We start from the raw sequence: 13,682 nt of genomic DNA on the forward strand, positions 1-13,682 counted from the left end.
CCCCCACCGCAGTCGGGACCCCGCGCTCCTGCCCCACGTCCTTGGGGCACGTGGGGAGCAGCTGAGCCCTTCGGCCACCCTTGGTGCTTTGGGGGGGGGAGGGGGTTTGGGCCCCCCTTCCGGGGGCTTCTTAGATACAGGCGGGTGAAACCCCCCCCCCCGAGTTTGTGGGCCACAATCAAGACCCCCCCCCTTTGGGGCTTGCAAACTTTGGGGAGGGGGCGTGCCTTTGCGGGGGGAGCGCCCCTCGCTTGCACGGCTAAGAAAAAAGGGGGGGCACTTTGGGGGGGGTGCTGCTTGCAGGCGGAAGCCCCCTCCTCCCCCATCCTTTGGAGTGAAAAGCTGAGCTTTTCCCGGTCCCACAAACTTGGGGGGAGTTCTAGACTTGGAAAAACGACCCCCTCCCCAGGTCTGGCCGGGAGAAAGCGCGCGGGGGTGGGCAGGCTTGGGGGCCGCCCCTCCCTCTCCGGGCTGGGAGGGAGGAGGAAGAGGAGGAGGAGGGTCTGCCCGCTCGGTGGGGCTGGAGGTGGGGCGCCGCTTTCCCCTCCCCTCCCCCCTCCCCCTCTTTTTTCCAGGGGAGGGGAAAGTTTCGGGGAGACCAGGCCGAGCTGGGGGGGGCCTCCTGGGCGCCCTAAAACCCTCACCCGGATCCACTTTTTCGGGGGGCGCCCCACTTCTTCCATCTCCCCCCCCCACACACAAGCCCCCTCGGGGGTGGGGGGCGGCTGGCGCTGGCCCAACCCCGCCAGACTCCGCCACCGCCGCCGCGCCGCCTTTGTCCGACGCCGCTCGCTCGTTCCCAGCGCTGCCATTCCGGACTTTCAGGTTTGCAGAAACGGCCCCAGCCCGGATCGCAGACACGGGACTCTTTGTCTCGGCCCGGGACGGACGGACGGATCGCGCTCCTCGCCCACCCCGCCCGGCAGAAGCCCCCCGCCCGCGCCGGGAAACTTAACCGGGACGGGGGTCCCCCCCACTCCTTCTGCTGGTGGTGGTGGGGGGAAGACCCTTCCTCCCCTCCGCGGGGCCTGGGGGAGAGACCGCGGACCCCCGGGCGGAGCGGGGGGGTCGCCCCAGAGCCCCCTCCCCCGCCGGGGCAGCGGAGGCGCGTCTGAGCCGCGGGGCGGGGGTCTCCGTTCCACCTGAGAGCCTCCGCCGGGGCCGGGGGTCTCCGCATCCTCCACCCCCCCCGCTCCTCTCCTTTCACCCAGGAGGATCCCGGACGGATTTCCCCCCCCCTCTTTGTATCGGATTACCGTATGGTTTTTATTTTTATTTTTGTGCTTTTTTTTTTCCGCCAAGACTTGGATTACCCGGGATTGTTTGTTTGTTTGTTTGGGGCCTCCGCCGCTCCTGGTTTGTTTCCCCCCCCCTGCATGAAGGTTCGGGGCCGCCGGGGCGATGAAGCGCTGGTGGCCCCTCTGGGTCCGGATTTGCCTGGTGCTGGCGGTGGAAGGTAAGTCTTTGACCGGGGGGGGGGCCGCGATGGCGCGGCGGGGCCGACGGATTCCTTGGCAGAAAGTTTGGGGGAAACTTTTTGCATGCACACACACACACACACACACACGCACGCAGAGAGAGACAGAGGCAGACGCGCGCGCGTGGAATGTGGGGGGGCGACTGATGAATGGGGGGGCATAAGAGTTATAATTCCCAGCCCCCCAAGGAGGGAACTATCCAGGGCCTCTCTCCCCCAGAAAGGGTGTGGGGGGGGTCTCTGGAATTTGGCAGACTCCAGCCCTGCAGAGGACACCTTGCTTTCTTCTCTTCCCCCCCATCTTTGCTCTCCCCCCCCGTTCTATTTTTGACTGTTCAAAGTGTTTATAGACTCTTGCATTGATTGCGCTAATGAAGCGGGATCGATGCTCTTTTTCTGGTATCCAGCAGGATCGGTTGCTGACCCCCCCCGCCCCCCAGGAAAAGGGCAACGATTTGCAATAGGGCTTTCATCTCCCGATCCCTCCCTGTCAGGGTCCCCACCCCCTTCCCCAATAGCTCTCTGTTCTTTTCCTAACACACACACACACAGAGAGACATACACACAAAACTATCACACCCTTGAATATATGTATATTTTTTCCCCTGGGCGGCTTCCTTGCTTTAAAAGTGAAATTGCTTCTGAACTTCTCTGCAAGGGACAGGCCGAGTCCCGCTGGTCTCCAGAGCTGTTTTAGGATGCCCTAGGTTGGGGATGATGGGCCCTGGGACGCGGAGGGCTGGGCCCCTTGTGGGGGCCAGAAGAGCTGGGGGGCCAGAAGCCCATTGCGGGAAAGCGGGCACCTTAACTCAAGGAGTGCCAAGGTGTTTTGGAGGCTGGGGTCTGTTGGAAACAGCTGGTGGGCTAGGGTGTGTGTGTGTGTGTGTGTGTATGAGAGAGGGAGGGGGAAAAGAGGAAGGAGGGAGAGGAAGAGAAGGAGAGAGAGAGAAAAAAGAAAGAAAGAAAGAAAGAAAGAAAGAAAGAAAGAAAGAAAGAAAGAAAGAAAGAAAGAAAGAAAGAAAGAAAGAAAGAAAGAAAGAAAGAAAGTTGTGTTTGGCCAGTGCTGGAAAAGGACCTCTGGATGCAGCCCTCATTGAAACTAGCAGCTGCCAGATCAACCCACAACAATGGCCATCATTCCCCAATAATACACACACACACACACACACACAAACACACAAACACACAAAAACACAGAAAGGACTGGGGCCTTGGGGAAGCCTTTTAGGTTTGGACTTTTATGTTTGCAATTCTTTATGTTTGCAATTCCCAACTGCTTTGATGGGAGGGATCCTCTGCATTCTCCCCTTTTTCACCGGGCACCCCAGTTTTTCCCCTTCCTTCCTTCCTTCCTCCCTCCCTCCCTCCCTCCCTCCCTTTTCTATATCTTCCTTCCTTCCTTCCCCATTCTCTCCCTCCCTCCCTCTTCTATATCTTTTTCCTTCCTTCTTTTCTTCCTTCCTTCCTCATTCCCTCCCTCCCTCCCTTTTCTATATCTTCCTTCCTTTCTTCCTTCCTTCCTTCCTTCCTCCCTCCCTCCCTTTTCTATATCTTCCTTCCTTCCTTCCTTCCTTCCTTCTTTCCTCATTCCCTCCCTCCCTCCCTTTTCTATATCTTCTTCCTTCTTTCCTTCCTTCCTTCCTCATTCCCTCCCTCCCTCCCTTTTCTATATCTTCCTTCCCTCCCTCCCCAAATTTTCTATATCTTCCTTCCTTCGTTCCTTCCTTCCTTCCTCATTCCCTCCCTCCCTCCCTTTTCTATATCTTCCTTCCTTCCTTCTTCCTCCCTTCCTCCCCTCCTTCCCCCCACCAGTCCCAGGGGGCGTCTGCAGGAGAATCTCATTGAAAAGGGATTAAGAGAAGACTTGAGAGGAAAAAAAAAACGCTTCCCCCCTTTTCTTTTCTTCTCCACCCCCAGACAGAAAAAGGAGGAAAAGGGAGAAAGACCCTTTGCCCCCCACCCCCTAAGCTGGACTAGAGCTCCCCCCTTTAGCCAAGGGGGGCCTTGACTTGCCAATTGTAAACTTACCTCCTTCCCTCCCGCCCCCCCCCCGTCCATTCTATGTCCACCTGAACTCCCTCTTGGGGGGGGGTCACATCTCCCCCAAAACTGCGAAGGGCCGCTGGATATCAGATCCAGCCCCAGGGGGGAGAGGGCCATTCAGAAGCCCCTTCCCCATTCCAGGGTCCAGCTTGTGGCTTGTCTGAACTGCTGCATGGGGAGGAGAGTCTGGCTGGGGCTTTGCCCCCCCCCCCCGCCCAAGACCTGGCACTCGGGCACCCCCTCCTTGCCAAACTGCCAAGCCCCCTCCCCACCCTGCACAGACCCCTGGCTACCGGATCCTGAAGGCCCCCTACCCATTTTTTTTAAGCTGCCCTTTCCTTTGCGGATTGCCGACTTCAAGAGAGGCTGCTGTGTTGGGACCAGGCCTGTGGGCTGGGGATGATGGTATCGCGGCCTGTTGCTCCGCGGAGGGCTGGGGTGGGGGGCATAACCCTGTGTCACCATGCGGGGAGGGGGCTCCCCTCCTTGTCTCCAGCCAGAGGCCCTGCGATCCCATCGTCCTGGGCCCTCAAATGTTGGGCAGACCATCAATCACGATCCCCATATTGCTAGTGGAGTATCGGGGTGCGTACAGGTAGTCTTTGGCTTAACGACGGTTCCTTTAGTGACCGTTCAAAGTTACAACGCTTTTCACACTTAACGGCCGTTGCAGCACCCTTCCCCAGGGTCATGTGATTACGCTGGGCATCTGATTCGTATTTATGACGGTCGCAGCATCCTGGGGTCACTGGGGAAGCCGGATTCACTTAACAGCCGTGTTACTCGCTTAGCATCCACAGTGATTTATTTAACAAAGTGGCAAGGAAGGTGGTGTAAATGGGGCAAAATTCACTTATCCACTGTCTAGCTTAGCGACAGAAATTTTGAGCTGGGTTGTGGACGTAAGTCGAGGACCACCTTTACTTGAACGGCCTGTGGCCGCAGGGAAGGCCTCCCCAGGGTCACTCGGCCCCTTTCCTTCTGGGGCCCAGCCTCCCACCAGCGTCTCTTGACACCCCCCCCCCAGTTCAGCTACTAGGATTCCCTACGCCAGGGGTCCTCAGACTGGGCCACTCGAAGACTTGTGGACTTCAACTCCCAGAATTCCCCAGCCAGCATGGCTGGCTGAGGGATTCTGGGAGTTGAGATCCACCCGTCTTAAAGTTGCATGGCTGGCTGGGAGATTCTGGCAGTTGAAGTCCACCCATCTTAAAGTTGCACAGCTGGCTGGGGGATTCTGGGAGTTGAAGTCCACCCATCTTAAAGTTGCACGGCTGGCTGGGGGATTCTGGGAGTTGAAGTCCACCCGTCTTATAGTTGCACGGCTGGCTGGGGGATTCTGGGAGTTGAAGTCCACCCGTCTTAAAGTTGCACAGCTGGCTGGGGGATTCTGGGAGTTGAAGTCCACCCGTCTTAAAGTTGCACGGCTGGCTGGGGGATTCTGGGAGTTGAAGTCCACCCGTCTTAAAGTTACACGATTGGCTAGAGAATTCTGGGAGTTGAAGTCCACCTGTCTTATAGTTGCACGGCTGGCTGGGGGATTCTGGGAGTTGAAGTCCACCCATCTTAAAGTGGCCAGGTTTGAGGACCCCTGGGCTAGGCCGTTGCTTCCTTCTTTATTAGATTGGCCTACAGGTAGTCCTTGCGTTACAGCCATTCGTTTAACGACTGTTTGAAGTTATGGCGCTGCTAAGCGAAGTGACTCACGACCAGTCCTCACATTTACAACAATCAGAGCCTCCCTGCGTTTGTATAACGGCCAATCAAACTCACGACGGTGCTTGGAGGAAGCGATTCACGACCAGTCCTCACAGTTATGACACTGTTCTACTCTAAAATGTGCCTGGAATGGCATTCTCGTGGGGTTGAGGATGATGGGCAGCAGGGTTATCTCAGAGAATCCTGGTCCCACGGAAGGCCCCGTGAGCTTCCAGGGGTCCTGAGAACAGCCGAGACCCCGAGGGGCCTTTGAAGGCAGCCTTGCAGCCGCTTCAAAAGGCAGCAGCCGTCGGCTTCCACTTTTGAGCTGGCGGTAATCCCTCTGCTCCTGGGGGGGGGGATGCGGCCGTGCTCTATCAAAGGCCGAATCCCCCTCCCCACTGCAACACCCCTCCTTCTTTGCAGCTCATCGCTTCGCATGGCTGCTTTCCACGGGCTCCCCAGGCTTGCAAAGGTTGGGAGAGGAGACGAGCTTCTTCAACTGGGCTCCTGCAGGCTTTGGGGATGGGGTGGGGGTCCCGGAGGGGGGGTCGTCAAGCTGGCTAGCAAAGTTGGGGGGGCTGAGAGCACCGGTTGAGTCTGCTCTGCAGCTAGGAGAAGCAAAGTGGATCAATCGTTGTAAATGGAACCCAGGACCGCCGAGACCTGTTCCCAGACCCGGGGACCGGCATGAGGGGTGGGGTCTCCAGCTTGGGGGCGGGGGTCTTGTTTTTGGCTCATCCAGAATGTTGCTAGGCTACCTTTATTGCATGCTTTGATGGGGTAACTAATAGATGGTGGGAATGCGGTCGATGTACTATATCTTTTTTTTTTATTATGCATTTTTTTATTGAAAATTTTTTAAAAGTTTTACAAAAAACAAAAAAAACAACAACAAAAAATAAAACAACCCTCCCCCAAACCCTCCCAAACCACCCCCCTCCATCCCCCCCCCCCCGAGCTTCCCAGAGCTGAATATAGGCTTAATTAAAATTTTAAAAATTCTAAAAAAAATTAATCAACTTATAAGGTAATTAACAATAAAATATATATAACAATAAAAATATATACATTAAAAAAATACTTAGAAAAGAAAGAAAAAGAAAGAAAAAAAGAAATAAAGGAAAAGAAAAGAAAGAAAGAATACAATCTATAAAATATCAAATTTAAATACAAGTTATGAAAAAGCGAAATGGTATTTTTTTATAGCCAATTTATATTGTATGAAATTTATCCATTTTTCCCATACGGCAAAAAATTTATCTTGTGATTGCTCCTTTAAAAAAGCCGAAATCTTTGCCATTTCCGCCAGATAAGAAACTTTAAAAAACCACTCTTGCAAGGTAGGCAAAGATTCCTTCTTCCAATATTGCCCTACTAACAGCCTTGCGGCTGTAATTAAATTTAACATCAATATAATCTCTTTAGTATCACTATATCTTGACTTCAGCAAAGTGAAACAAAAAAGAGCTGGCTGAGGAATTGTGGGAGTTGAAGTCCACAAGTCTTAAAGTGGCCAAGTTTGAAGAGCCCTGATCTAGAGCAAAGTTCCCCCGCCCAGCCTTTGTGATTCACCCCATCCTTTTTCCGTGTATCAACCGTTCCAAGTTGCATTTGCAAATCCTCCAGAGAGAATGTAAAGATTTTAAGCCAACTTCAGTAACTTGAAGACTTGTGGACTCCATCTCCCAGGATTCCCCAGCCAGCCCTTTTTTTTTTCCGCTTTGCTGAAGTCAAGATATATTACATCTACTGCATTCCTGCTTTCTATTAAGTCAATTACCCCATCAAAACGTGCAATAAAGGTAGCCTAGCAACATTTGTTCTCGTCCTATCCACGCTGCATTCTGGGAAACCCTGGCTGGCTGGGGAATGCTGGGAGTTGAAGTCCATAGGTCTTAAAGTTTAAATACCCGGGCCTAATTCTTAGCGCTGCGTTTCGCTCCTCTTCCTTCGGCTTAATCCATCCTTAAACCAGAGATGGCTTAGTCATAGTTGGCTTAAGTTAGCTTAGTCCCTGGCTCCGCACCCCACGGAAGCCCCTAAACCATGGCTTACGCCCATTGCGGCAGCACAGTCTGCTTAACCCGCTATCTTAAACCACAATAGGCTGGTTTAACCGGATGGGTGAACCCAGCTCTCCAGATTGCTCTGTGTGTTTGTGTGTGTCTGTGTGTGTGTGTGAAAAAGCAAAAGCCCAACAGTTTCGGGAAGTGATCCCTGTCTCCGGCCTGGCCTTCCCTCTCCGGCCTGGCTGCTCTCCAATGGCTTTCACTGGATGACCCTGAGACCGTTGCTCTTTGAGAGACAGGAAATCAGGGGATCTGGGCACTGGGGGTGGTGACTTCATCCCCGCCCAGTGCTGACCGCCGGCTCTTGTCCTCTCGCCTGACCCAAACTTTGGGGGCACGCCCCGAATTCCCACGTTGTCCAGCTTTGGCCTGGGGGTGTGCATGGCAGAAGTCTGCAGTTGGGGGTCTCGAAGGCTGGGCTTCCTTTCGCTCCCCTTGCTGGGAGAGGGCGGGATTCAAGGAAGGGGTCTTTGCTCCCCTTGGCAGGGCCAAGATTCCAATTTTAATTAAGGGACCCTGGAGGCCTTCTAGTCTGACCCCCTGCTCAAGCAGGAGACCCTATACCGTTTCAGACAAGTGGCTTGTCCACTTCTTAAAAAAATCCAGTCTCTTCTTAAAAACCTCCAGGGATGAAGCACCCACCACTTCTGGTGGCAAGCTGTTCCACTGGTTAATTGTCCTTCCTGTCAGGAAGTTTCTCCTCAATTCCAGATTGCTTCTCTCTTGGGTCAGTTTCCAAGCATTGTTTCTCCTCCTTCCCTCTGGTGCTTTGGAGAATAACGTGACCCCCTCCTCTTTGGCGTAGCCCCTCAAATACTGGATCACTGCTATCCTGTCTCCCCTATTTCGTCTTTTCTTTAGACTAGCCAGACCCAGGTCCCGCAGCCGTTCTTCGTAGGTTTTAATCTCCAGGCCTTGGATCCTCTCTGTTGCTCTTCTCCGAATTTTTTCCAAACTCTCAACATCTTTTTTGTGATATGGTGATCAAAATTGGCTGCAGTATTCCGGGTGTGGCCTCACTAGGGCTTTATAAAGCGGTACTAATTTTGCGTGATCTTGATTCTCTGCCTCTGTTTATACAACCCAGGATGGTGTTAGCTTTTTTGGCTGCTGCCGCACATGGCTGGCTCAGGGTCAAGCGATCGTCCACCAGGACACCGAGGTCCCTCTTACAATTGCTATTTTTGAGCCAGGTCTCGCCCAATCTGTGCTTGTACCTTTGATTTTTCCTGCCTGGGTGTCAAACTGTGCTTTTCTCCATTCTGAAACTCATTTTGTTGGACGGGGCCCCTTGTTCAAGTCTATCCAGATCTTTTTGGATCCTGAGTGTGTCTTCTGGGGTGTTGGCTACTCCTGTCAGTTTGGTGTCACCTGCAGATTTGACGAGTTCCCCTTCAATTCCCTCGTCTGAGTCATTGATGAAGATATTGGAGAGTTTACTCGGCCTAAGACGGGGCCTTGTGGTACCCCACTGCTTACTTCCCTCCGTGCAGATGTAGGGCCGTTGAGGACTACGCGTTGAGTACGGTTTGCCAGCCAGCTACAGATCCATCTGGGGGTGATGTTGTCTACCCCACCCATTTGTAGTTTACCAAGCAGAAGGTTGTGGTCTACTTTGTCAAATGCCTTACTGAAATCTAAGTATACTATGTCCACAGCGTTTCGCTGGTCTATTCATTTAGTCACTTTGTCAAAGAATGAAATAAGATTGGCAGGTAGAAGGTACTCAAGAAAGCAAGTTATCTGCCCCCCCTTGCCAGTTGAGATTCAGAGTCGGATGTATTATGGAGATGCCATTATTGTACTTGTTGAGGACCTGCGTTGGGCTGGGTTGGAGATGGACGTATTGTGGAGACACCACTGATTGCCGAGACCCCCTAGAAAGTGTGCAGAGAAGACCCACAAGGAGGATAAAGGGTCTGGAGGCTCAATCAGAGGATGGACGGTTGTGGGAACCAGGTATGTCTAACCTATATCATAGAGGGGACCTGTTAAACCAGGGGTAGGCAACTTGGGCTCTTTTGTGGACTTCAACTCCCAGAATTCCTGAGCCAGCCATGCTGAGGGGAAAGGGAGAGGTTTTCAAGCTGAGCCAGGCTGGCTCAGGAATTCTGGGAGTTGAAGTCCACAAATCATGAGAGGGCCATAGTTCCCCCATGCTGGCTCAGGAATTCTGGGAGTTGGTCCACGAGTCATCAAGGGAGCCATAGTTTCTCCCCTGCTGGCTGAGGAATTCTGGGAGTTGAAGTCCACAAATCATGAGAGGGCCATAGTTTCCCCCATGCTGGCTGAGAAATTCTGGGAGTTGAAGTCCACGAGTCCTAAAGGGAGCCATAGTTCCCCCATGCTGGCTCAGGAATTCTGGGAGTTGAAGTCCACGAGTCATAAAAGAGCCAAGGTTGCCTACCCCTGTTGTTAAACTGTCTTCTACTACTTGAGGGGCTGTCAAAGAGAAGGGGGGGGGGGTCAAGCTATCCTCCAAAGCACCCCAGGGCAGGAAGGCCTTTGCAATTCTGCATCTTATGCCTCCCAGCAGCAGCCTGGGGCCTGGATAGAACCCCCCCCCCCAATATCTGCCCGTCCCACCGAGAGGGCCTGTCTGGGGAATTCTGGGATTTGAAGTCTACAAGTCTTAAAAGTGACCAAATTTGGAGACCCCTGCTTTAAAGCCAGCCATCCTTTCTCTGGGTGCCAGGCTGGGGAGGGACGTGCCTTCCAAGGCAAGGTTGTGTGTGTGTGTGTGTGTGTGAGTGTGAGAATCCCTCCTGGGGCCCCTCCCTTCATTATCCAGGGTGTGTTTCCATCAGCCAGACAGAGTTGGAAGGCCTGGTAACCGGGATTAAGCAGTGCCCACCTACGTGTGCCAGAGAGGATCCAAGGGAGACGGTGCTGGAGCTGCCTGGGGTTTTTTTTCCCCTGCGGCTTCTTTTCCGGGGTGGGGGCCCCCCAAAGACGCCTGCTCGCCCGGCCTCTGGTGTAAGACAGCTCGGCTGTTGTTATTAAGTACGAGCCGAGCATGCTGGGCACCGTGCCCAAAATATAATTAAGCGGCTGTGCCGATCCCGGGGCGTGTCTGCTTCCCTCCCTTTGCCGGCTCCGGCGGGGGGGGGGGAAATCTTTGGGAAGGGGTCCAGGGATTCCAGGAAAGAGGGTCTCTTGCCCTCACCCAGCATTGATGGGGGGCCCCCGGACCCTCTTCCCAAGCAGCCCGGGAAGCGAGAGGCTGGCAACGGCTGCCCGCGGCTTCTGCCGAGCCGGATGGCTGCACATCTGGGACGGATTTGGGCGGGAATGAGCATTGGGCGATGGGTGTGGGGAGCAGGAATGGCGGAGGTCTGGGGGGGTGCCGAATTGGGACGGGGGGGGGTGGGATGGAGCAAAACCCAGGTGGGAGGCTGCCTTGCCAGCCTGGTGCCCACCCAAGCGTGGGGGAGGTCTCCATCCCCCCCCCACTCTTGAAAATCCCCCCTGCTTTTGGCTTCCTTCCTGCCTGCTTTGGCCCCGGGGGGGGGGCTCTCCAGACTTACATCGCCCTGGAATTACCCAGAATTCCCTGGGGAACACACACACACACACACACACACCTCCCCCTCAGGGTATCCCAGCATTCATTTAGGCAGTGGGGGGGGTGCAGGGGTGTCTAATTTTCTGCCTGCCCAGGAGTGTGGTGGGTAGAGGAGGGGATGGTGAGGGGGGGTCTCTTTCAGGGTGGGAGGGAGACCGTGTAGCCGGGAACTGATAATGGGCAGGGGGGGGGGAAATATTTAGGGCACAAATATTTATGGGCCGTGGACTACAACTCCCAGAATTCCCCAGCCAGCAAGGGAATTGCCGCGATGTTCAATTTTGCCAACCCTTTGCCGGCCTCGTAGTGTTTCTTCTCAACAACTGCCCCCCCCTGCGAGGTAGGCCTTTCGTTTCTGAGGCTCTCGCACCCACTTCCCCAGCTTGGCAAAGGGGGGGGGCTTAAGGCTCAGAGGAACCTGGCCTATGCCAGGAAATGTGCCCCCCCAATTAGAAAATTTCGGGGGGCCCTGCTCCCCTTTTCTGGAACCCGATTGGGTGGAGCCCCAGAAATTCCATGTGCAGGAAAAAGGGGGGGAAGACTAGGGGAGGGGGCTGTTCCTGGTGGTCTTGGCCAAGAGGAGGTTCTCCCTCCATCCCGCTGCCCCCCCAGGAGCCAAAGCAAGGCTGGGGGGGACCCCAGGCTGCATACCGCTGTGGGGGGGCTCTGCCAGCAGGGTGGGGGCCGTTTTCCTGCCGCTGGGCGTTGGCCGCAGCTGTTTGGGGAAGTGACGCCCTTCCGGCTTTTTATAAATATTCCCCCACCTTTGACCCTTGGCCAGCCCGCTGCGTTCCTAGGATCCTGGACGGGGGGGGGGGGGCAGCCAAGATTGGGGGGGGGTCTGGGATGGGGGGTCTCACCCATATCAGTGTGCCCAGGGTCCACAGACAGGGTGGGTGAGGAGGGGGCTTCGTGTGCAGGGAAACAGTTTTGTTTCCTGGTCCAGGTTGCTCAGATGAATTGGGGAGGGGGGAGACCTGGCATGTAGAACTTCCCCCCCCCCAATTTCTTTTGGACACCCCCGCCCAGATGCTTCTTGTCTTCTAATTGACGGCTGGGTGGGGTGAGCCGCGCCTTGCCGTCCCCCCCCCCCCCCCCCGCAGGTGGCAAACAAAAGCCTCTGGAGCAGTGCTTCTCAACTTTTTTAATGCTGCGACCCCCAACCGGTCGTAAGTCAAGGACTACTCAACTGGTGCAGCACCATTTGCAGAATGGGACTTTTGGCGGGCTCAGCAGGGCAGAGACAGCTTGGACAATTAGATTCTATTCAAGAGAGTCTATTCTATTGGCTTTCAAAAGCCAATAGGATAAAAGGGAGGAGCACAGCTAAGGAAAAGGGGAAAAAAATGGCGGACTGCGTTGTTTGGCGACCCCCGTGAAATGGCCGTTCGACCCCAAATGGGGTCCCGACCCACAGGTTGAGAACCACTGCTCTGGAGGGTTTCTGCCAAGCAAGGAGGCGAGCAGAAATCGAACCCGGTACACAGACAAAAAAATCACACACTAACGCACAAATCAAACGCAGCACACCCTCACCCACACAACACCCCCACCCCCACAACCTGCCTGGATTCAAAGTCAGGCTTTTGAACGGGCTCATTTGCATCGCCCTGAACAGGGAGGCGTTTTTTTAATTACCTGCGGAAAATGCCCCACAAGCAGATTTTTTTTTCCTAGCCTTGATGATTTCGTTCTGCAATCCCACCGGAATTCTCCTTGAGGGCGGGGGGGGGGGGCAAGAACCCTGAAAGTGGGCCAAGCCTGGGAGGGGAGGGGAAGGGTTGTGTGAACGCAGCCGCGTCCCTTGCAGGTTGACACGGCGGCTTTCAAAACAAAGCCGAAGCTGAAGAGGAATGAGTTGCATAAAGTAAATATTTGGCATCTGCCTTTATAATGTAGTCCTCCGCTTACGACCGCAAGGAAGCCCAAAATTTCCGTTGCTAAGTAAGACAGTTGCTAAGTGAGTTTTGCCCCAGTTTACGGCCTTTCTTTGCTAAGCAAATTTTTGCTGTTAAGGCTTTAAACTGAACCCAGATTCCCCTCTTGATTTTCCTGGTCAGAAGGTCGCAAAAGGGAATCATGCGACCCCTTCTGGGACACTGGGACCGTCATAAGTGCGAGTCAGTTTCTGAACGTCTGGTTTTTGATCCTGTGACCGGCTGCAACGGTCATAAGTGTGAAAAACAGTCATGGGTCACTTTTTTCAGTGCTGTTGTAACTTTGAACCGTCACTGAATGAACTGTTGTAAGTGGAGGACTTCCTGATTAAATGAGGTGATGCTTTTAAGAGACGTATTGCATTAGAATTAGACTTTGCTTGGCTAATTGTTTTAAAGTTTTTAAAAGTTTTGCTGCTTTCCTAAATCTGCCTTTTCTAGAATAGAATAATAAAATACAGAATAGAATAGAATAGAAATAGAATAATAGAATAGAACAGGGCTTCTCAGCCTTGGCAACTTTTAAGACTTGTGGACTTCAGTTCCCAGAATTCCTCAGCCAGCTTTGCTGGCTGAGGAATTCTGGGAGTTGAAGTCCACAAGTCTTAAAGTTGCCAAGGTTGAGAACCCCTGGAATAGAAGAATAGAATAGAATAGAATAGAATAGAATAGAATAGAATAGAATAGAATAGAATAGAATAGAATAGAATAGAATAGAATAGAATAATAAAATATAGAATAGAATAATAAAATATAGAATAGAATAATAGAATAGAATAGAGTAGAGTAGAACAGAATAGAAATTAGAATAGAATAGAGTACAATAAAAATTAGAATAGAATAGAAATTAATATAGTATAGAATAGAATAGAATAGAATAGAATAGAATA

General features: G+C 53.3%; 1 protein-coding gene across 2 annotated transcripts in view; it reads left to right on the forward strand.

Annotated features, from left to right (window-relative positions):
* The first annotated feature begins 538 nt into the window (after nucleotides 1-538).
* Nucleotides 539-13,682, forward strand: part of EPHB4 (EPH receptor B4) — a 35,876-nt gene continuing 22,732 nt past the window's right edge. Inside the window, exons 1-2 of one of the 2 annotated variants that reach the window (XM_039337852.1) lie at nucleotides 539-825; nucleotides 1,303-1,456. In XM_039337852.1, coding sequence (XP_039193786.1) covers nucleotides 1,402-1,456 — 55 coding nt within the window. In that variant the 5' untranslated portion in view covers nucleotides 539-825; nucleotides 1,303-1,401. Of the gene's footprint in view, nucleotides 1,457-13,682 lie in introns of both variants that reach the window. The other variant, XM_039337851.1, reaches the window with a different exon arrangement.

This window comes from Crotalus tigris, unplaced genomic scaffold, assembly GCF_016545835.1.
Source record: "Crotalus tigris isolate CLP2741 ecotype Arizona unplaced genomic scaffold, ASM1654583v1 scf7180000017690.20705106771:4171800, whole genome shotgun sequence".
In the NCBI taxonomy this organism is placed as follows: Eukaryota; Metazoa; Chordata; class Lepidosauria; order Squamata; family Viperidae; genus Crotalus; species Crotalus tigris.